Raw genomic sequence first — 24,199 nt, 5'->3', positions numbered from 1 at the left:
TGAGAAAAACGCCTTTTAAAGTTGTCCAAATGAAGTTCGTAGCAATGCATATTACCAATCAAAAATTAAGTTCCGATAAATTTACAGTAGAAAATTTACAATATATCTTCATAGAACATGATCTTTACTTAATATCCTAACACATTACATATATACATGTCTTTATTTAGACACTATGTATACACAATTCTATATAAATATATATTGTAATATTAAATTTGTCAAATACAACCCGAATTCCGGAAAAGTTGGGATGTTTTTTAAATTTTAATAAAATGAAAACTAAAAGACTTTCAAATCACATGAGCCAATATTTTATTCACAATAGAACATAGATAACATAGCAAATGTTTAAACTGAGAAAGTTTACAATTTTATGCACAAAATGAGCTCATTTCAATTTTGATTTCTGCTACAGGTCTCAAAATAGTTGGGACGGGGAATGTTTACCATGGTGTAGCATCTCCTTTTCTTTTCAAAACAGTTTGAAGACGTCCGGGCATTGAGGCTATGAGTTGCTGGAGTTTTGCTGTTGGAATTTGGTCCCATTCTTGCCTTATATAGATTTCCAGCTGCTGAAGAGTTCGTGGTCGTCTTTGACGTATTTTTCGTTTAATGATGCGCCAAATGTTCTCTATAGGTGAAAGATCTGGACTGCAGGCAGGCCAGGTTAGCACCCGGACTCTTCTACGACGAAGCCATGCTGTTGTTATAGCTGCAGTATGTGGTTTTGCATTGTCCTGCTGAAATAAACAAGGCCTTCCCTGAAATAGACGTTGTATGGAGGGAAGCATATGTTGCTCTAAAACCTTTATATACCTTTCAGCATTCACAGAGCCTTCCAAAACATGCAAGCTGCCCATACCGTATGCACTTATGCACCCCCATACCATCAGAGATGCTGGCTTTTGAACTGAACGCTGATAACATGCTGGAAGGTCTCCCTCCTCTTTAGCCCGGAGGACACGGCGTCCGTGATTTCCAACAAGAATGTCAAATTTTGACTCGTCTGACCATAAAACACTATTCCACTTTGAAATAGTCCATTTTAAATGAGCCTTGGCCCACAGGACACGACGGCGCTTCTGGACCATGTTCACATGTGGCTTCCTTTTTGCATGATAGAGCTTTAGTTGGCATCTGCTGATGGCAGGGCGGATTGTGTTTACCGACAGTGGTTTCTGAAAGTATTCCTGGGCCCATTTAGTAATGTCATTGACACAATCGTGCCGATGAGTGATGCAGTGTCGTCTGAGAGCCCGAAGACCACGGGCATCCAATAAAGGTCTCCGGCCTTGTCCCTTACGCACAGAGATTTCTCCAGTTTCTCTGAATCTTTTGATGATGTTATGCACTGTAGATGATGAGATTTGCAAAGCCTTTGCAATTTGACGTTGAGGAACATTGTTTTTAAAGTTTTCCACAATTTTTTTACGCAGTCTTTCACAGATTGAAGAGCCTCTGCCCATCTTTACTTCTGAGAGACTCTGCTTCTCTAAGACAAAGCTTTTATAGCTAATCATGTTACAGACCTGATATCAATTAACTTAATTAATCACTAGATGTTCTCCCAGCTGAATCTTTTCAAAACTGCTTGCTTTTTTAGCCATTTGTTGCCCCCGTGCCAACTTTTTTGAGACCTGTAGCAGGCATTAAATTTTAAATGAGCTAATTAAGTGGATAAAAGTGTAAAATTTCTCAGTTTAAACATTTGCTACGTTATCTCTGTTCTATTGTGAATAAAATATTGGCTCATGTGATTTGAAATTCCTTTAGTTTTCATTTTATTAAAATTTAAAAAACGTCCCAACTTTTCCGGAATTCGGGTTGTAGTATTACAGCACAATATGTACTGTAAAAATAGTGCAGTATAGGATTAAGATGGGCTATTGTGTTTAAGTCTTTTTTACAGTCCCGATTTATTGCCCACAATGGGAATATTTGTGATGACCAATAAAGAAAAAAGGGTGTTTTACTGGCTTTAGTTGGTTCACCTGGCCAAAATGGTGTTAAGCTGACCAGCACCAAAACCCCTCTAAAATCCTCAAAACAAGCTGGATGACCAACTTAACCATCTTATCTTATCTTTCAGCTGAATAGTAGATCCCTGTCATACTCCTAGCATGATTAGCATGCTAGCTTCATCAGAGAGACTAAATGGATGTCTTTTTAGACGTTTAATTAATGTTTTATCAGATGCAACACATGAAAATTGGTCAGACATTTATGTGATTCATCCAAAAGTGATTCGGATGATTCACAAGAGAAAATAACTACTGCCAGATCTGACTTTGATTCTCATTCAGCGAAACGAAGAATGCGTGGCCTTATTGCTACAGCCAAATCAATCAAACCAGGGATGAAACTGTATTACACAATTTCTGACCCCGGGCTTTTTAGCACATGCTTCTTCATATTCGGGCAAGGGAAACTGATCTTCTTTGAGGATATCTGAGCCTGGAGGCTTGCCCCTTCTCACCATCCCCTCTGGATGTCGTTAAAGCTAACTATATTGCCAGCAAATGCAAAGAAAAGGGGGAAATGGCACTTGAATGAGAGTCAGGTCTCACGCCATGCATGGATGCTTTGTGTTTATGCCAGCTGGGAGGAAGACCTGTGATAAATTGAGCTCTTGGTAGGCCACAGTGTTGCAAGAATATTAGACTTGTGTATTTCAGATAATGCTTGATTTTCGCAAAAATGCATTTCACTTCATGAGAGAATTTTAATAGAGAAAATATCAACCTTGTTTTTTTGTTTGTTTGGTAACTTGATTGTGCAAAGCTTCTGGTGCCATTTGCTTCCATCTGCTTTACCCGTACAAAAATAGTCTGTTATGCGGCTTGATTTTACAAAGTGCTATTTATCGTAACACATTGGTTTGTTGAGCAAAAACAGCTAACATTATGCTTTAAGAAAGTTTTGCTAACTTTAAGTTATATCTGAATGTCTTCCTGTTTTAAAAATGTTTTTTCTTGGTTATGTGAGCATTAGAGAAAACATTAGTCAGTGTTATAATTTTTTTTATAAATTATTATTGTAACGTACTACCTAAAGAATGTATTTTGAGCATTCACTTGAAAAATATTAACCTGATTCGGCCCCCCTAAAAATCATAAAATCCCCCTCAAGTCATGTGTCCTGGCGCCGGGCCTAGTTTTACCGTTTACTGCACTTTATTTTTATTCTAGTTATTTACCCACAGAACATACAGTAGCTTACTTCTATATTACACATTAAGGTTGATGTAAAACTAAGTCTGTAGTACCAAAGCTTCTCAATTTTCTTCTGGGTTCTTCGGTCACTCTGAGAGAGAGCAGGACCCTCAGAACGGGCAGATGGTCTTTTGATCCTGTTTCTTCAGAGAAACTGCCCATTCTCATGATGTAGGCGCTCATCCAAGAGTCCCCAGCAGCCCTCTTCGGCATACTTGAATGGCAGATATCTCCGAGTCCAGATGGAACGACCTAGATCGAGGGGACACACTCTCAAAGCCACTGATATTCTTGCAGTGCTAGCAGTTTCTGTCATTTGACTGGTTGTCGGACACGTTTCCAGTAACTGTGTTGCCTGTCCATATCAACTCTGTGAGGGGAATTTCTGCAGGAGGAGCTCTGAATGGCATGCACTTTCTGACAGCTTAAACCCCTGCAGAACATGTTGAGATGTTTGCCTCGCTGTGACAGTTTAGTGTCTTGCATGGCAAAGCGAGCTTATCTTATCTCTGCTTACCTCCTTGCTCATTTAGCAGCCAGTTCCAAAACTGTAGTACATCAAACCCATTTTCACAGAGTAGCTGTTTGTCTCTGAGCAATATCCCAACCATGAATGTTGAAATCCAGCATAAAAATGTAATGTATAGTGCAAAGCACATTATCATTTCAAAGGCTCCTGAATTCAGGACCCACAGGCTGCCAGTCCCAACGCCTGCACCAAAGTTCATGATAAAACAGCTTTTATGGATGTAGCAGTCGTGCTTGATTAGAGTTTTGCTTTTAAAACTGGCATCCCCATAACATTTCATGAAATATTAATACAATTTTATATGTATATATATATATATATATATATATATATATATATATATATATATATATATATATATATATATATATATATATATATATAAAATTCGTATTTCACTCTGTATTTTCAGTCCGTAGTTCACTCTGTCTCGAATCCCACTCGCTGAAAGCACTTGAGAAACAGTGTCTCTTATTTTTTGGATACTAGGTTTTCAATCAATGTACTGTTGTCTCTTAAATGGGTATGATGACAAAGAGCCAGTGATTTGAAAATGTTTGAAATTACAGAAAAAAAAAAACATCCCTGTGCTCAGAGAGAAACGATTAGTCTAAGTACACCTTAACTCATGTGATGTTGCATTCATAATCTTGTCTCTTGCATCTTGCTTTTTAGAGTATGGTTAAAAAGATCAGCTTTTTGAGTTTTGTGTATCGTGCATTATTATTGTTTAGTAGTTTCTCTGTTAAGCAGCTTGAGTAGCTTTTAGGAGAAAACAGAAATCAAATTGAGTTCATTTTGCTGTTGATAAGTGACATGAGTGCATTAAAGCAATGGAGGACAATGTTTTGAAAAAAAAAATTGAAATATTTTATACTGTATCTAGTCTTGGCTAAAGGCCATAAATTCAATATACTGAGCAGTTTCAGAGTTGTTTCTCTCTCTTTTTTCCTTCAACAGGAATATTTGCAGTGCTAATGCAACAAAATCAAGGTCATTAGATGTATCTGTAGTTCTCATTCTTGTGTAGCCTCAGAGAATGATGGGAAATGCAGATTGGTTGCACAAGCCTGCCACTTCATTAACTGACTAAATGACTAGTATTTTCTGGCAAGCTTTTAACAGTACACAAAATGTAAATAAATTCAGTTGCACAATCATCATTTACAAATAAAAGGTAATTGAGCAACACCTCCTTGGTTCACGCTTCCTAACAAAGTCCCGCTTTCCCACTCTTAACCATTTCCACCAGTTATTTTGTCTTCCCCAGTATCAATGTGCCTTTCTAGGGGAAGATAAACTACCCTCTGGCTGGGAATCTCATATATTGCGATTATTGATTTCTTCATGTGCTCTATAATTCGGCCACACACCTGGGATGCAATCATAACACATTGTTCTTGCATGTAGGCCTGTGTACATAATCTCTGCAGCCTTCTAATAATCATTATGATTACCTGACGCTGGATTCGGCTTCTGTGAGGTTTGCGTAATTGAGAGTCGGGAAGAAAATGACAAGCTTTATTTAAATTCATTCAACAGGATTTTAAACACTGACTGTCTTTCAAGACATGCTTTTGTTGAGAGTTAACATGAAGCAGTGTTCACAACCCACATTTTTCTCTGTAAAGTGACAGTTTATAGACTGAAACAAGATATTTCATAAGAATAACTGGTGGGAGGGTCTTGATTTTATTCATCATGAATTCACAAGAGAGCCTGTTGACATCAGCTGTCATTTCAGAGGCAAAGATTTTATTTTTATGTAAGATGTATTTTTTGTTGTAATTTTTTTCATATGTAGAATATTAAATGTTGCACAAGACCAGAGCAGAGCAATATTGAAGTATTTATTTTGTGTTTAGTTTTATCAATTTATGTACCACAATACATTTAGCATTAAATATAAAATATTAATGTATTATTTTATGTTTTTACATTATATATTTATGCATTTATGCATTATACATTCTAAAATAGTGTATAGTGGCAAATTTTATGTGATGAAAGTCAAGTTGAAGTCGACTAGTCACTGATGACGACATTAATTAATGGATCTCTTCTCAGAACTAACTTTTCCCAGTGACTTTTAATCAGCTGTTGTGGAAGTGCTTTTCTAAGTGGCTGCATAAAGTCACACAAGTGTAAAATGACACACTTCACTATAGTTTGAGTGCAAAAATACTCTGTGGAGCTGCTGTAAAATCAGACAAGGCTAATATAAGCGGTAATATAACCATATTCAACAGGGTTTGAATTTATTCTCTAACACTCACAGAGGAGTGCTGAACTTCCAGTCTGATGAAAGAACAAAAAACGACAGTTCATCCTTCAGAATAAAAGATAATGAGAATCCAAATTAAGTCTTTTTAAGCAACATTAATCCCTCATAGTGTGATGTTTCGTAATGAGAGAGGATAAGGGATGTACCAATCTATTATCCAGTACCTTTCATGTACCCATCACATCAGATCCCAATGAAGTCACTGCCTCTTCTGGTCTTCTGTATAGTCTCAGTCTCAGACGGCACACCCCTGGACCGCCCACAGACCGCTAACCTGCTCTGTCTAATCCATATCGCAGACAAAACTGGAAAAGGACTTTCTTGATCTGGCGAGCTCTACTTTCTTGATCTGATTGCCTAGCTTTTTCAGACTTTTAGGAACAAGTTTGAAAAGTCAAATCTACCTGGAAACAAAGTTGTGTTTGGTTGAAACTTGAAGCTTTTGATTATAAAACAATTATTGAATTTTTTTGTAACTCTGTTCAGGTTAGCAGCATCAGAAAGGATGCTCAAAGTTTTGTCTGGGTCAATAAAAACCAAGCAGACTAGATTTCATTGAGCAGATCTGAAAAGTCTACTTCATTTTCCTTCATAGAAGATTGTGGAGACTGCCATTGTATAATCAAATAAAACAAAATCAAAATAATTAAAATTAAAAATACATTTTTATTTAAAAGTTATATTGTAAAGAATTATGCAGGCGAAAAAGGTGTTTGAAGTAAAATGTTTTTAGATGAACAGAAAAGTGCGCATTCTAATATTTTCTGTAAATGTTTGTCATAAAGTAAGTACTTCAAGTAAATTCTTAATAAAATTTTAACAAAAAGATTTTTACAAAAAGGTAAAACGTTTAATATATATATATATATATATATATATATATATATATATATATATATATATATATATATATATATGTATATATATATATATATATATATATATATTTGTGTGGACTGCAATGCCATAATTGACCATAATTTAAATAAGACATAATTGACAGACACCCAAAAAATTATTAGAAAAATTATGCAATAATGTAATAAAACAGATGTTAGACAATTGGTCTCTTCCTGGCCAAATGGGTGATTATTTTTGTTGATTTTTTTATGTTTACGTGTGACTAACCTCTGCTTTGCAAACATGTTGCATTACCTGCATTTTAAGCAGCTGTGCGCGCAGATCTGGACCCTCGTGTGGCTGAAGCTCATTCGTTTTTTTCATCTGTGCGTGAGCTGTCGAGAGTGTCCTGTGATAAAGCATGAGTTTGCCTAAAATAGCTTTTTAGGGCAGAAATGCCGACATATAAGGCAATTTGCAGCTTCGGGAACATGAACTGCCAGCACACATTAATAGATTAGAAGCTGAAGCTTTCAAAAATTTTAGTAATGGATGGTCCGCTGTTTTGAAACATCTGAACACGCAAATGCTCCTGCCGTCTGCTGGATTCGTAATGAATGAGATGGGCAATGCTACATGTGCACTTAAAATTATATTTGATAATTAAATATGCATAAAATCATTTACAAATTGGGAATTATATGTCTCACTCTCAGATATAGATGTGGACCTATGGATATAACTTAAGGAATGATATTTTCCTGACCATTTGAATTATAGTTATTGCATTTTTTTTCATTCAAAGATTTATTCGCCACAGAATAATATATATATATATATATTTTTTTTTTTTTTTTTTTTTTTTTTTTTTATTAAATAGGCAATCATTTCACAATACTGAATTTTTTTTCTCAATTCTGAGATGTAAACTTGAGATATAATGCAACATTTTGAGGAAAAAAGGTAAAATAAATGTGGAAGATATCGACTAAAAATTTTGAGTTTTTCCCCCTTCTGTTTACATATTGTAATTCTGCTTTTTTTCACTATAAAAAGGTAATTATGACTTTTTTTTATCTCACAGTGTTGACTTTTTAAATAAATATATATTTTTAACTTGACAGCTCACTTGTTTCATATAAAAGAATTTCAGAAAATCCTCCTTGTTTTGCATGAAAAAAAAAAAATATATATATATATATATATATATATAAATAAATGTCAAAAAGTTTCCTTGAAGCTATGTTATACGCTTAAAACAAATGCTTTTTTTGCACACCAAATGTGTATGCAATATGTTGCATTAGCTGATGTCCTGCTGATGTTTATTTTAAATAAAAATACCCTTCATTAGGTACAGTAAGTGCATTTTGGAGTGTTTTGTTAAGACGCTTTCCTCTTATCCTGCATGAAGCTAATTAGATTAATTATCTGACACTGTCTCTCTTTTCAAGCCAGACTTGGGCTGCATAATTAAGTGTTGATTTTATTTTTGTTTTTGGAAAATAAATGCTTGCAAAACCCATATAATACTCATTAAAACAATCATTCTGTTTCTCAGAACACAACCAGCAATTAGCGTGATCAACCTGATGTACAATAATTGCTCTTATTGCCGTTTATTGTTTTGCTGGCAGACAAAAATCCAATCCAGTGTTGGCGAAGTAAAAAAAAAAAGACACCGACATTTATTTTGAAGGAGCTTTGCTTTCACTGTGATGCTCATTATCCATCATAATTCTGCTCTGCAAAACAGACCTTTGACTTGCAGCTAATAGTCTGGCGACCACTTCTTGCTCTGTTTTCACCATAAAGCTCTATTTATAATGCACTAATGTTTCTGAGCAGCTTCACAAAATGTAATGCTTTCAGTTCAAAAACATTCCACATTTCGCATTTGGTAACATTGTGGATAATATTTGCTAATATTGTCATTTGTTTGGCCGCCAGCTGAGGACACATGTGGCGGGACCTTCCGAGGCTCCAGTGGCACCATCTCCAGTCCAGACTTTCAGAAGGACTATCAGAGCAGTGGCGAGTGCACGTGGACCATCCTGGCTGATCCAGGAGACACCATCTCACTGGTCTTCACTGAATTCCAGATGGACAGCAAACTCGACTCTTTAGAAGTTGAGGGATCTGATCCACCAACAATATGGTGAGTGTGATACTGGATTATGTTGCGTCTCGCTGGAATTCTTCATTCTGCGTTCTGTAGAAAGTTATTGTTGCAGGGTTTCTGCGGGTCTAAATTGTCTTAAACTGGAGCAGAAATTGATTTTCTTGTTTTCAATACAAACATGCCAAATATCTTTAAAACAAGATACATTTGCTTGATGCAACTGTAAACTGACTTAAAAAACTAAACACAATTGAGTTTTGGTCACAATTTTCACCATTTACAACAAACCATTAACTGTGACTTTTGAATCAATATACTCCTAATTTGCTGCTTATTAATAGTTAGTAAGGTAGTTGTTAAGTTTAGGTGTTGGTTTATAAGCACTAACAAACCAATATGTTAATAATAGGCATGCTAATAAGCAGCGAGTAAATCGTGAGAATTGGTCCCTTTGATTAAAAGGGTATGTAAACTTGTTTTCTGTTTGAATAAAGTAGATTTTTTGAGCCAACTGGCAGAAGTTTGTTCTTGTTTTAGTCATAAGTCACTTCATTTTGATAAATTTTAACCATAATCAGTGCTTTTCAAGTAAATGTACAGTATCTTGATTTGAGAATCTTTAGACATTTGCATAGGAACACAAGACATATACAGAGGAAGAACAGTGTTTTTGTTGTTGTTGTTTTTGCAGTGTTTTCAGAAGGTACAGTAAATCTCCTTTTATATTTTAGTAGTCGGGAGCATAGCTATTTAAACCTTAAAGGGTTAGTTCACCCAAATAGCTAAATTATGTCATTAATAACTTACCTTCATGTCGTTCCAAACCCGTGAGACCTCCGTTTATCTTCGGGACACGGTTTAAGGTATTTTAGATTTAGTTCGAGAGCTCTCAGTCCCTCCATTGAAGCTGTGTGTACGGTCTACTGTCCATGTCCAGAAAGGTAAGAAAAACATCATCAAAGTAGTCCATGTGACATCAGAGGGTCAGTTAGAATTTTTTGAAGCATCGAAAATATATTTTGGTCCAAAAATAGCAAAAACTACGACTTTATTCAGCATTGTCTTCTCTTCCGGGTCTGTTGTGAGAGAGTTCACTGCAGTGTAGTGATATCCGGTTCGCGAACGAATCATTCGATGTAACCGGATCTTTTTGAACCAGTTCACCAAATCGAACTGAATCTGTTGAAACGATTCGCGTCTCCAATAAGCTTTAATCCACAAATGACTTAAGCTGTTAACTTTTTTAATGTGGCTGACACTCCCTCTGAGTTAGAACAAACCAATATCCCAGAGTAATTAATTTACTCAAACAGTACACTGACTGAACTGCTGTGAAGAGAGAACTGAAGATGAACACTGAGCCGAGCCAGATAAAAAACGAAAGATTGTCTCGTTCTCGAGTCAAGAACCGGTTGCATCGGTTTTCAGATCATCAGTAGTAAAGTTCGGTTCTTTTCAGCAAACCATTTTTTTCGGACAGTTCGATTGAATAAACCGGTTGAAGAAAACGGTTCACCGGTTCTTCTGCGCTCGACGTAATGACGTCATTGGCGATGATTGCCCTTGATTGCAAGCCTTCAGTTTACCTGGGCTCATAACATTAGCACAGAGTCAGTTCAGAATCAATCACCAAAAGAATCAGTTTGGTTCAGGAGCTCTGTGTGTCAGTCTGCTTCACGCTGAATCACACATGCACAGTATCATCAGCTCCTCGGTTCTTAAATCCGATGTGTAATGAGCATTAAACTAAAGCTATAATCATCCCAGACATGTGTCCTTCATGTCTGTGTCTCATCACACAGCATAAATTATATACATAATTTATTACATGTGTGTATAAATATATGCATTGCTTTTAAGGATGAGGGCATGTCACATAATTTGTGCACCATTACCATTGGTATAATTTGACTGTCTTCTACAAAGTAACAGGTGAATTTGCAAAATAGGCAGTTTAATTGGATGGACAGCCTTTGACATTGTCAACAAAAGATGTGGAAAGCTTTTTGTTTTCCTTTTTTAAAGCATGTCTGTTTTGTTACCCTAACTATACCTGATCATATGCTTAGTTACACTGCATTATTTGCATTTATCGTTGTTTTTCCCTGCTGTCAACAACAGCCCACCAGTTGATAACCACAGATTCCAGCTCAAATCAATATTTCATATACATTTTTTTTCTTTATAACTACCTGGATAATTACTGTACCTTCATCCCTTTGTGTTTTTTTTCATTCCTACACAGTGGTTCAGATTGTTTCCAGTCCTTTCAGAATTTGTGTACGCATTGATAAGTTCATAGGATTCTTAAGGATACATAGGATTCTTAATTTCAAAGTGTGGGAATGATTTTGAAAATGACAATTGAAGGATTGGAAATGTGCGAATTATGTGTTAGATTATCCAAAGAAACTACTTAGAAGGTGCCAAAACTTCCATCAAACCTCTGAAATGACTGTGTGAGCTTTTAAGAATCATACGAAATAAGAAGATGCCTTTAACTTGATTCGATGCAGCCGGCATGACTCTGCAAATCCACGGATTTCAGACTTGGCCCAGGAAAGCAAAGCATATTCGGCATTAAACTCAACCGCTGATGCTGAAATGACAATCAGACACTGTAAGTGCTTGTTAAGAGTGCAGGGAACAGCATTGTGTGAGCAGTATCCTGGCGTGGTGGTGATGACCTTGCTTGTCGGTTGATTCATTGATTCGCTTAAGTCATCTCTATAAGCAACATGAAAAATGAAGCCAAGTTTTGTTCGAACAGAATGAACTTCTCCCCTCTAATATTGTTCAAGCCAAACAAACAAATCAATGTTTTTGCCGGAATGACCTTTAAGTAATTCTACTATACTTCTGTGTATGTTGGAAAGGGCAAAAGCAACAATCTTGTAAGTTACAAATCACTCACAGAAAGGGAGGTACAATAGCCATTCCTCTTGCTCTCCTCTGCCGAAAGAGCGTTCCGTGTTCGGAAAAAGTATATTATATTTCTTTTTTTGTCTTACATGGAACATGCTTAAGGACTTAAATGAGACACCTGGGGCCATGTTTTGCAAGCATAACTGGGTCAGTATTGTGTTTGTACTCGTGTCGCGTCAGATTCTGAGTTCAGATCAGACGTCATTCAAACCACAAGGTCAACACTCGAGCATATTTTGGGAATATGAACCAGATGTGTCTGCGTTTCATCGTATCGTTATGATGGAAATCTTTTATTCTTAGATGAAGACAAATGGTGTGTTCTTGTTAGGGTTATGCATCATTTAAAGTGAGCGGTTTTCCTCTTTTTCTCACACAGGCCACTCGGAGAGACACAACCAAATGAAGTCTTTTGTATCCGTTCGCTCCTCAGAGGTTTTACACACTTGCCGTGACTGCGTACAAGATTTGTCCCACTTCCCTGCACCACACTGCCTGGAAATAAATAAATAAACCCCACACACTCACGCAGATTGTGTTGCATGCTGGGAGAAGGTTAAAAGCAGACAGCTGCATGGACTGTCATCATTATTTTGCAATGGTTCTTTTACGATAGTATAATCTTTTTATCGTTGCTCGGATCAGAGACATGTCCAGAATCAGTTATTTCTGAAAAACGAGCTATACTCTTGTTCTTTACCACCAATAGAGATGAAAGTTTTGCTATTTGAGATCTATCTATCCATCTATCATCTGTCAATCATCCATCTATCTAACTATCGCTGTATCGCTCTCACTCTGTCGTTCAATATATTGTTCTATCGCTCTATCTTTCTAATGTTCTATCTATTGTTTTATCTACTGTTCTGTGTATTTCTGTTGTTCTATTATTCTATTGCTCAGTCTGTTGTTTTATCTATCTGTCTGTCTGTCCGTCCGTGTGTCAGTCCTATCCTTCCTATCTGTTGTTTTATCTATCGTTCTGTCTGTCTCTTTTATTTGTTCTGTCCATCTGTCTGTCTGTCTAGCACACATTGATGTATAATTCATGTCTGTAGCACAAACATTACAGGACAAGTTATATGCCAAAGTGTAATATATTTATGAGTAGGAGTTTGTTTTAATCCCTAACTCTAAGTGTGATTGATATTAATAGAGATGCTTGACTTTGTACTGCCAGCAATTCTCAATGCATATTGGGACAAGTGCTTCAGAGCCTATACTCCCCGTGATAAGCTATTTGGCTTGTGTGGTCTGAAATAACAGATGTATATTGCAAAATTTATGCCCTGAAGGTGAGTTGTACATGCGCCTGAGAATTAGGACCAATAACAGTGTAACTGCCGGCAAAGGCCAGATAACATTATTATTATGGAGAACATAATGAATATAAATAAAGCGTGAGTGCGTTTGTCTACAGGTCCAGCTCTGACTACAGCATTAACTGCATCTGTCCTATTGTCTGCTGACCCGCTCCACAAACTCTAGCACAAAAATAGATGATAGTTGAAAAGACACGAATAAATCAAAACACCATTGGAATGCAGGAAATAGATACAACTCCTCTATCTTACTGCTCCTGCCTGCCTGCAGAGAGAGAATAAAGAGGTGAAGATATAGTAAGACTAACAAACTGGATTTGTGCGTTTTCAATACTAGGTTGCTATGGGTGGCTGAGAAGGCATCACCTTCAAATGGGTGATTATTTAGTGGTCAAAAGAGCACACCACCGAGACTCTCTGATATACTGGTCACTAGATATGACTCGCTGTTTCTTCACTATTACTGAATGGAGTCTGATTGCAGTGAAATGGGAGAGCGATAGAAAGAATGTAAAAGAATAAAGGCTAAAGTGAAAGAAAGAAAGAAAGAAAAGAAAGAAAGAAAGAAAGAAAGAAAGAAAGAAAGAAAGAAAGAAAGATCAAATGATAGATATTGTAGGTTTAGTTCACCCCAAAATGAAAATTCTGTCATTAATTACTCACCCTCATGTCGTTCCACACCCGTAAGACCTTCATTCATAATATATAAACGTTCCTGAATAACGCAAAAGAACAAACCTCTTCTGGAAGCTCAAACGTTGGGTAACCAATAAGGTTCATTCACGTGTGTCACGCAGAACATTTGAGCTTCTGGAAGAGGTTAGTTCTTGTGCGTTATTCGTGTTAGGTTGAGCTTCTGGTTATGTTCGCTGATCAATGTTTACGTGCAAGTAAAAGCCTTATTTAAATCTGTTCGACCATAACAAGCTATCGATTCTCTTCACAAAATTTGAACTAGTTTTCCGATCTCTTTATGAAGTTTTTGAAGTGTCAAAGTGGTAGTTTCAAAGGCAGTCATTGGAAGGAAATCTGACAGCATTCTGTCATCAAAAAGGTCTTCATTTGTGTTCCGAAGATAAACAAGAGTCTTAGGTTTTGGAACAACATGAATATGAATGCATAATGAATAATGAATAATGACAGAATATGCATTTTGGGGTGAACTAACCCTTGAACATAAAAGGTGGAAAAAAATCTTAGTTATTATTGCACCATTTATTGTCATGGAGGATCAATATTTTGGTAAATATTAAGGTCTGGTGAATTTTAGTATGTCTATCATTAATTATGAAACATTGGTCTGGGACAGACTGATTCGCGGACGCAGACAACCCACAAACACAAGAGGTGGAATTTATCACATGAACCATTCACAGTCGATCATAACCACTCTTATCCAATCATATTGCAATGGAGGCATTGCCTCCTCTCATGTGAATTTCCCCCATTCTTTCTTAATTGCCTCCTTCAAACTCATGGCACACTATAGGGGTTCTGTTAAAACTCAATGGGCTCAGGTGAGGCGAGAAATATGCAGACTCGCGCTGCATGTAACTTTACCTGCTGGTGTCACTGATGGACCGTGTTTCGGAGTGATTTAAGTTTTCATGAGCGCTGTTAATGATAAACAAAAAGTAATGAGATTCCGCATATCAAACTTCATAAAGAAACATTAAATAAAAGTGATTTTGTTCCACTATAATGCTGATTTTGGGGTTAGGCTTTTAAGAAAGACTGGGACTAGTAATTAACAGTGTTGTGCCTGAACGCGTTCATTGAAAGATAGTTCATGAACTCGTTCATATTTTGGGCGAACGTGAACTGAACGTGCTGTATTAATGCCTGATGAACGTTCCTGTGAACTCGTTCATTCTGGTGTCTGTGAACGGCACACTCTCTCAGGTAAACTTCGTTCAATAGGGTGCCAGAGTTCTAAAGAGCCTTCCAGGAGAAAACCCGGCTAAAACACACCGTAAACGGATCTTAATATGTAGCGGAAAAACACCCAATCTGGCAACACCAGCCACCAGTGTTGCGCCGCCGTCCGCCGCATGCATGACGCGTCATCAAAAAAAAACAGCAAACGACAGCAGCATGTAGCAAGAAGGCGCATGATCATTTAAAAGAATTTTATGATGTTTATGACAAGGTCGGTGAGAATGGGAGACAAAGCATTAAAGCAACAATGGGGAAATGCTGTCCCCTCAATGCTAATGTAAACCCTGGTTGGATAAGGATTCAAAATTGGATATGAAGATGAAATCTGACGCATAGCTTCATTGTTAAAACTGATAAAATAATTGCTGTCTGTGATTCTGTATGGGCTGTGGCAATAATTTTGAAAAATAATAGCTCGCAGCAACGTATGGAAAAAAGAACTATGAACTAGTTCATTTTTGGAACTGTGAACTTTAGTTCAAAATTTTGTAGTTTGAACTATGAACTGAACTAGTTCATTTTAAAATTTAACTTTGAACTAGTTCATGTAGAAAGTGAACTTTCCCAACACTGGTAATTAACCACGTAACAACCATCCAGAACACTTTAGCAACCACATAGCAACATAAAAGCAACAAGCTACAGTGCCCTAGCATCATGGCAGTGAGTTTTAGTGTTGTGTTTGTGAAACCAGCAGATGACGTGGGGTCATTGGTTAACATTGCTGGTTCCAACATTGAAGTGGGTCTCAACATGTTTTACCGGTGTGTAGGGAACTCAATGTCAATCTGGCATTTTTCAGGTCAGATTGTAGGTTGGATCCAGGCTTTAACGTGGGTTGATGTCTTGACGTTTTACAAATGTACAAAAAATCTATCGTTTGCCCTTTTCAACATTACAGAACTGCCAAGTGTTTGAGACTCAAGTATGAGCTGTGTTTTTCTTCAAAAAGCGATTCCACTGTCGGATCTCGCTTGAATAATTGCAGTGCTGGCTATGATTGACAGACAGCAAGGCCGAGTGGGTTCGAGTTCATTGCAGTCATTCTGGAAAGTCTATGGCTGAAATGGTTTAGCCTTGAAATACTTTTGCCCTGTTTTACTATAGACTTTCACTGTCACAGCCGATTGACTGTTATGAAGTTTAAAGTTATGGTCGAGTCCTTGAGGTGTTTGCAGATGGGAAGAAACAATAGATCTAATGTTAGTAACAAACAGCTTACGGCTGTTTTTACATCATTTGCATCTCAGTAAACAGGACGGTCATTTATAAAGGTCACATTTTATGGCATATGAAGCTTCCAATACTTCCTCCATTAAGCCCGCTTCAGCCACTGTGCCTTATAATAATATCATAAAAAAATACATTTATGCATTTGGCAGGTCTTTTTATCCAAAGCGGCTTGCATTGCATTTAAAGTATAAAGTTTATCTGTTATGCATTCCCTGGGAATTGAATCTGTGACCTTGCCATTTCTAATGACATGCAAAATAATATTTGTTTAAATAATATTTAGATAAAGGATTTATATTAAATAAAAATAAGTAATGTAATAAAACCATTTATTTATTTTTTTATTTAATCTTTAGTTTTGATAGTATATTATACACTGACAGTAAATCAATACTTGAGGGAATTCAAGTCAACTCTTGTATCCAGATATGCTTTTGAGTGTGTAGGAGAAACCTGCTCACTGCAGTAACCACCCAGAGAGGGGTTGCATAAGACTTACAGTATAAAAAAAATACACTATTTATTTATGCGCTACTTGTTTTAGATTTTTTTTTTCTGTTCTAATCACTTCCTCTCAGCATGGGTTTAGCAGCCTTTGGTATTATTTTGCACCCCCCAAAAAAAATTCTTCATAGCTAAGCGTTCTTCTTGTCAGTTAGGTTTTGCAAGTATCAACATAAACTTCAGTGTTTCTCTTGAATGTACTTAGTAGAAATAGAATCATTGACATTCAGTAAGAGTGAAACACTATAAAATGAATGTGGATAGCAGCTCAGATCATTTGATTTTGGGTGAATTTGATGAGAAACATTTAGGTAGCATTAAAATTTGAGCCATTTATCATTTTCCTTGAAGGCAACTTATGATTCTGTTGAGCAGAATGAATGAAAGTGCTCAATATAATTTACATGCCTGAAAGTGACACTTTGCTAATACTTGTTTTAAACTGAATTGTAGTGTATGATGCAGTTTGTGTCGTTTTATTGATAATGTGATACTTTATATGCTATTAAAGCACAAGCTAAGCGTTTTGTAGAATTTAGTCTTTCCCAGTCAAAGTAGGAGCAGTATTGTTTGTAAAGAGCTGCACAGGGGTGTTGCAAGAGAACTGATTTGATATAAAAAGATAGTTGAAAGCAAACTGTTAGATTTTTCTGCATCTTCTTCACAGGTTATCAGGAATTAATATTCCTGTGCCTATAGTCAGCAACAAGAACTGGCTACGACTTCATTTCGTCACTGACAACAGCCATCGGCATAAAGGATTCAGTGCTCAATATCAAGGTACATTTGAAATATTTTCTTTTAAATATTTTTTTCTGGTAATATTACTTGTGTTTCTGGTAAATGCTTAAGGCAAACCTAACAAAAACATGTCCAGGTGTTTTGTTTTGATAATGTGTTCTCTCTAAATAGTCTTTCCACCTACTTAAACTGCACTAGAATTCTTAATTTTTCTTTTTTTCTTTTGATTTTGTGCCATAGTATAACCCAGACCTCTATTATAGGATTCACCCTGTTGCTCTAAGTAATTACATGCAGGCTGCAATATCCGAAAAATCTTTAATCACCTTGTTAATCGTAATCAGATGATAATTACAATAAATTACTTGATATCTTATAACGAGGAACGGAAGATGACCTGTCAAAAGTTGAATCAAGCATGATCCACAAGTTATTTTCAATAAATTTAATTGGAAGCACATCTAAGAGATGAATTCCAGAACTAGAATAGGAGCAAAGCTTGAGTGTAAAGAAAAATAAGAGAATTGTATTTTCACACAAGGAACCATTTTTTAATTAGTCTTTTAAGTAAATAACTTTATTAGATAAACTGTCGCTCACATAATTTTGCAGCAGGCTTTTTAAAGCTCACCTACACAGAATGAAAATGTGCCTAATTGTGTTTGTTTTCTTTTGCTGAGCAGTGAAACGATCGGGAGATTTTAAATCAAGGGGAGTGAAATTATTACCTGGAAAAGACAACACAAGTAAATTTTCAATAAGTAAGTGCGTTTCTTTCTCTTTGTAAAGTGTAATTGTCTCAGCCACTGAAAAGTGTTTTTCTGAATGCATTTCTGCAAATTAACAGTGCTATTATGTAGGGGTGGGTTATAAGATCTTATATCAGGACATGATATGTCAGTTTATTTCACAATATCAGTATATATCACTATATACTAGGTATTTTTGCTTAATAAACTTTTGCTGTATTATGAATGTTGAAATATTCTTAATGTCAGAAAAACTAATACTAGCATTAAAAAACCTCTCAAGCTTAAAACAGTCATTGATAAAATAAGAACAAACTAATTAAATACAGGCAGCAGGACAAAAAACTCTAATAGAACAAAGACACAAAGGAAAGAGACCTATGTGGAAATACTTAAACACTGCATAGTTCTCATAATGTAAATTTATAAAGATTTATAAAGTTACAAATGTGATTCAGCCAATAGTAGCGAGAGGTTTTCTCTCATTTGTTGTTAAATGAACATTGCTGACACAGACAGCACAAGGTTTAAGCTGCTGTCACTTTAAGACTGAATGCACTAATCTACTATACAGACACACATGCATTTTCTTTCTCAAATGTTTACTTTCACTTAAGACATAAGAAACTGTTTATGAGGATATTGTGCATAAGGCCATTGTGGCAGAGAAGTGTGTGTTTGACCATTCAAGCCCAATAAGATGCCAAAAGAACTCAGTGTTCAGTGTTCATGCTATGTATTATAATATTGAAAGTGGCTTTATTTGTTCACATGTTTTAGACAGTTTAAGTGCACACAGCAAAATTTTTGCTGCTTAATTTGCTTGAACAGTTACATTTTTAACTCGTTTTTAAACCATAGTGCTAAAAACATAGCTTTTTTTGTTGGTACAGCATGGAAATGTCGTAGGAACTGTAATATAGATATTAGTCCAGTTTATCATGTCTACCAGTATATCGCACACTCCTAATGTTATGTCTTGTCTCAGATGCTTATATGTTACTTCAAATCTCAATTATAGTAATGGTTAGTATGACCGAAATCTTGTTTTATACAGTATGGGAATCTAATAAATCCAGATTGGATGAACGCATGCATATCAAACAGATTTTGTTAGGGATTTTGAAAGGGATGGTTCACCCAAAAATGAAAATTCTGTCATTACTTATTCACCCTCAAGTTGTTCCAAAGCTATATGCAAATTTTTCTTATGTTGAGCAGAAAAAGGGTATTTTGAGTAATGTTGATAATCAGACAGTTGCTGATAGCCATTGACTTCTATAGTATTTTTCGCTAAACTATTGAAGTCAATGGCTACCAGCAACTTGGCAACTTTGGCAATTTACTATCAAATGATGACAGTATTTTCATATTTGGGTGAATTAACCCTGTTACGATTACAACATTTTTTTGTGAGAATATATTCGGCTACCATAAACAACCAATGTTTATTTGGCTTTCTCATGGAATACCTTGGTTTTACCAATTTTCTGCTGTGTAACTCATTATGTAGGCTTGTTGAAGTAGAAACCATGCGGCTTTAGATCTGCTCTCCAGTGCTGCTGCATGTCATGCGTAATTATGACTGTTAATACTGTTGCTCTAATGTCATAAAAAGCTCTTCACTGCTTAATTTCTTTCAGATGTGCATCCCCGTTAATTGTTTAATATTCCGTAGATGTTGTTCCGCCGGTGATTTCGTATCTACACCTTCAAAGCGCATGATTCATAAAGCACGAACAATGCCACATATTTGTAATCCTCTCGCTTGTCATTTAGCAAATGGATCAAAGGAAATTAGAGCATCCAATGAAACCAAAATCTGCATTTTGATTAATTGAGCTTAGCTTGACTTACAGGTCTCTCACCCACAGAAGCTCCTCGGAAGAGAATGTCAAATCTGTGAAGCGAGCGGCTTCAGAGGGCACACAGGTGGTTGGATTTCAGTCCAACTGAGTTTAATTACTGGCCATCCAAACCACCGGCCTAACCTGGATACAGACCCGAGCTGCACAATGCCTGATCACTATCTATGGAAATGATTTTTGCATGCTGCGAAAGTGAACAAGTCCTTTTTTATGGCTCCACGTGCACCGGTATCGTAATGAAACGCCGAATGATTCATTTCACCCTCGACAATGTAGCACTCCAAACACTTAATTACAACTGGATAGAATTTTTATGAGCCTCTATTTCACAGTGTCTGCATCAGGCATTGAGAAATATGAGTTACGAGTGAGTTATCGGGTCTTATTCAGGACCCCGGTCTGCTGCCAAAACCCCCTTTCTAAACGCTTCCCTTAAATTATCCGCATAACGTTGCCTCCTGCAGTAATTATCGCAAGCTAACACCTATTTATGGAGGAGATATTGCGCCAACTTCTCTTTTGATTGAGGATGAAAGTCGATGTGTGATAACCGAGGCTGTGTTATGGAGAGTGTGATCACAGGTGATGAAGGCTGATGGTTTCGTGTTGGCTTATGTCTCCATATGCTGTTTCTTCTCCCACAGTGAATGAAGGGATGGCCAAGCAGGTCTCCAACTTCTGTCCGGACCCCGGGGAACCGGAGAACGGCAAACGCATTGGCACCGATTACAGGTATACAGTCTGTCCACACCGCACACATGGATGCAGTTTTGTTTGAAGAAATGAATGGGGCAGTTGTGATGTCATGTAGTTCTGATAGTGTAGCTCATGAATATTAATTAGGCCATACACGTGTAGTTTAATATGATCTTTTACTGTTTTGATAGCCTAGAAATATTTAATAGATTCTTAACTCATTTACAAGTTGAAACTAAAATGTAAACAGTAAAGTATCCAAAGTTAATGAAACAACAATTAGCACTGAGTTTGTTTTGACATGTTCTCATTACATTACATTTAATATTAACGTCTATTTTATTTGTTTGGATATTAATATTTTGCTTTGCTTAAATGTTATTTTAGCATAATATTAACTTTTAATATTATATTAAATATTAATTAATATGAACTTCTGGTTAATTAATTGTAATTGATTCATGATAAATCAGCAAAAATTATATTCTGGTGATAGAAATTTATATTTTTTGTATTGTCTAAGATATTACTAATGTTTGCAGAATATTAGCATAAATATAATTTTTATTAAATTATTGGAAAATAAGACGTTTAATGTAACATTTTATTAATATATATGAAAATATATAATGTTTTATTTGCTGACATATTTTTTTCTAAATATTTAGCAATATATATATATATATGTGTATATATATATATGTGTGTATATATATGTATATTTATATATATGTGTGCATATATATGTGTGTATATATGTGTGTATATATGTGTATATATATATATGTGTGTGTGCGTGCGTGTATATATATATATATATATATATATATATATATATATATAAATCTAATATAAACTTTTGCATATAAATTTTGTTAATAAGCAAATATTGTTGTTGTTTTTTTTTTTTTTTTACAAATATTTAGCAAAATTCATTCAAAAATGTATTACATTTATTTATTTATTTATTTAATATTAGTTCAACATAAATACTCATGATGTTATATGTATTTGTAAAGTATTACTGACTGGTCGCAATGACCATTCAACAAAACATTAAAAAAGAATAAATTACGTAGTTTACGTACATGCAAATGCAATACGTACTTTTGCAAACGTGGGGACAAAATTAGCAAGGGAAACAAAAAGTAAAGGGAACATTTCCTGAAGGATGGCTATGTAGCAATGAAATCCTTGATTATATTCCTAGCTGACATTTGCTCTGACATGAGACCGCGTCACGCAGCGCTGATCAATCTGTCGGCACGCGTGGGAGGCTCTCGGGGAGAATTCCTTCATTGATTATTTGGCTTTCGTGTTTGTTCTCTCTTCAACACGGCAGCATCGGTGCAACGGTTCATTTCACCTGCGACGGGGACCACGTGCTTCAGGGATCCAAGAGCATCACGTGTCAGAGGGTCGCTGAGGTGTTCGCGGCCTGGAGTGACCATAGACCCGCCTGTAAAGGTTAGACTATTGCCTTCAGTAAACCCTGCTCAGAGCAGGATTAGACCAGACATCTGATCTACTGATGTCTCCGAATCCCACAATTCAATACCATCGATTCTTGGTACTGATTACAGCTGAGTTTTGAAAGAATATTTCACCCCAAATATGAAAAATGACTTCCTGTTGTTCCAAAACTGTATTATTTCCTTCTGCAAAAACCCATTTTTCATACAACAAAAGTGGATAGTTATTTACTGCTAAGTGCAACATGATTCATGTGAACCGATGATGTCCAAACCTTGTGCATTTTAGAGTGCTTTTCTTGTTCATTTTTTGAAGCTTGACAGAAAATTAATTTTATTATATAGAAAAATGCATTTAAAGTTTACTTGTGCAGAACTTTTTTGCATTTGTATGTTAGTTTTCTCTAATTCATTATAAATGACGACTACTCTGTATTTCTCTGTTTTGCAGCAAAAACATGTGGGATGAACCTCTTCGGCCCTTCAGGAACGTTTACATCGCCTAATTTCCCCATCCAGTATGAGAGTAACTCGCAGTGTGTTTGGATTATCACCGCCAGTAACCCCAATAAGGTACAACAGTAACCTGCACACACACATCGCTCCATGTCTGACTCAAACACAACGCTTTTTATCAGCATGTCAGTATCTGATATCTCCCAATGACATATTTAATAAAAAGTAGTTACAGTATGGTTCTATTATTATTATAGTGATTTCAATTTTCTTTTTTAGTATGATTGTTTACCTCTGTTTTTAAGATGCTTTTCTTTAGGGTTACACTGTTGAATCCTGCAATTTCGATTTTGTTTGCGTAAATATTAATATTGTTTACTACATATTACTTTATTAAAATATTAATTTGGCAGAAATGTGCATTTAATGTTATATTTTCTGTCTCATCTAAATCAAAATCAAAGTATTTTTAAATGAAATGCCATATTTAATAAAATGTTTATGATAAAACAGATGATTTCAACATGATTTTATCAAATGTTTTAGAATATTAACAAAAGCTGTAGTATATAAAGTATTTTGGCATTGGTCAGGTTGTTTTGGGGTTTTAAAGTCATGTCATTATTTTTGCCAAATTGTATTATTATGATTAACAAAAATGTTTATAAAAAAGTAATATTAATTTTGCAGAATGTACAGATTGAATTATATATTTTCTATTTTAGTCTATATTCTTAGAACAACATTTTTTTTCCATTTTTTTATGAATGTCAAAATCTAAAAATGACATTTATTTCATCATGCAGTTCCAAAATGAGTTCTACAGTAGTAGGGGTTTTTGGTATTTTAAACCATTGTTTTTTATTTGTTTTTATTTTTTAATAAAATTATCATAATGTAATTTCTTTTTTCAGTATAATTGTCTTTTTTTTTCTTTTGCACGGTTAAAACCTCCCATTTCCCTTTTACTTGCCTAAATATGAATTGTTTGCAAAATAATGACCTGAGAGGGTTAATTTAGCAAAAAATGAATGAATTTTCTTTTTGCGCTGCTGTTGTGAGTGGTTCCTGATGAGTTATCAATACCTCACTTTGCTCTCATGACTTTTGTGCTTCATTGTGCAATAAAGATTAACTGTTATATAAATGAAAGATATGCAATTTACAGTAGGTTTTGTGAGTCAACAGTTTCTACTTCCATGAGCTCTTACCGTAGACTGCACATTTCAGGTGTAGGTTTTCCATTTTTTTGTACACATTTGTTTTTTTGCCAGGCCATTAACAACCAGCAAATAGCTGATTCGT

At 35.6% G+C, this 24,199-nt stretch overlaps 1 protein-coding gene across 2 annotated transcripts in view; it reads left to right on the top strand.

The window, feature by feature from the left end:
• LOC132158888 (CUB and sushi domain-containing protein 3-like) overlaps window positions 1-24,199 on the top strand; it is a 254,569-nt gene that overhangs the window by 46,295 nt on the left and 184,075 nt on the right. For both annotated transcript variants that reach the window (XM_059568503.1, XM_059568502.1), the window contains exons 5-10: window positions 8,819-9,026; window positions 17,580-17,692; window positions 18,337-18,414; window positions 20,915-21,002; window positions 22,309-22,433; window positions 22,890-23,011. In XM_059568503.1, coding sequence (XP_059424486.1) covers window positions 8,819-9,026; window positions 17,580-17,692; window positions 18,337-18,414; window positions 20,915-21,002; window positions 22,309-22,433; window positions 22,890-23,011 — 734 coding nt within the window. The remainder of the gene's footprint in view (window positions 1-8,818; window positions 9,027-17,579; window positions 17,693-18,336; window positions 18,415-20,914; window positions 21,003-22,308; window positions 22,434-22,889; window positions 23,012-24,199) is intronic.

Source organism: Carassius carassius, chromosome 15 (assembly GCF_963082965.1).
Source record: "Carassius carassius chromosome 15, fCarCar2.1, whole genome shotgun sequence".
Taxonomy (NCBI): Eukaryota; Metazoa; Chordata; class Actinopteri; order Cypriniformes; family Cyprinidae; genus Carassius; species Carassius carassius.
Note: the sequence above shows the minus strand (reverse complement) of the source record. Positions and strands in the feature narration are given on the sequence as shown.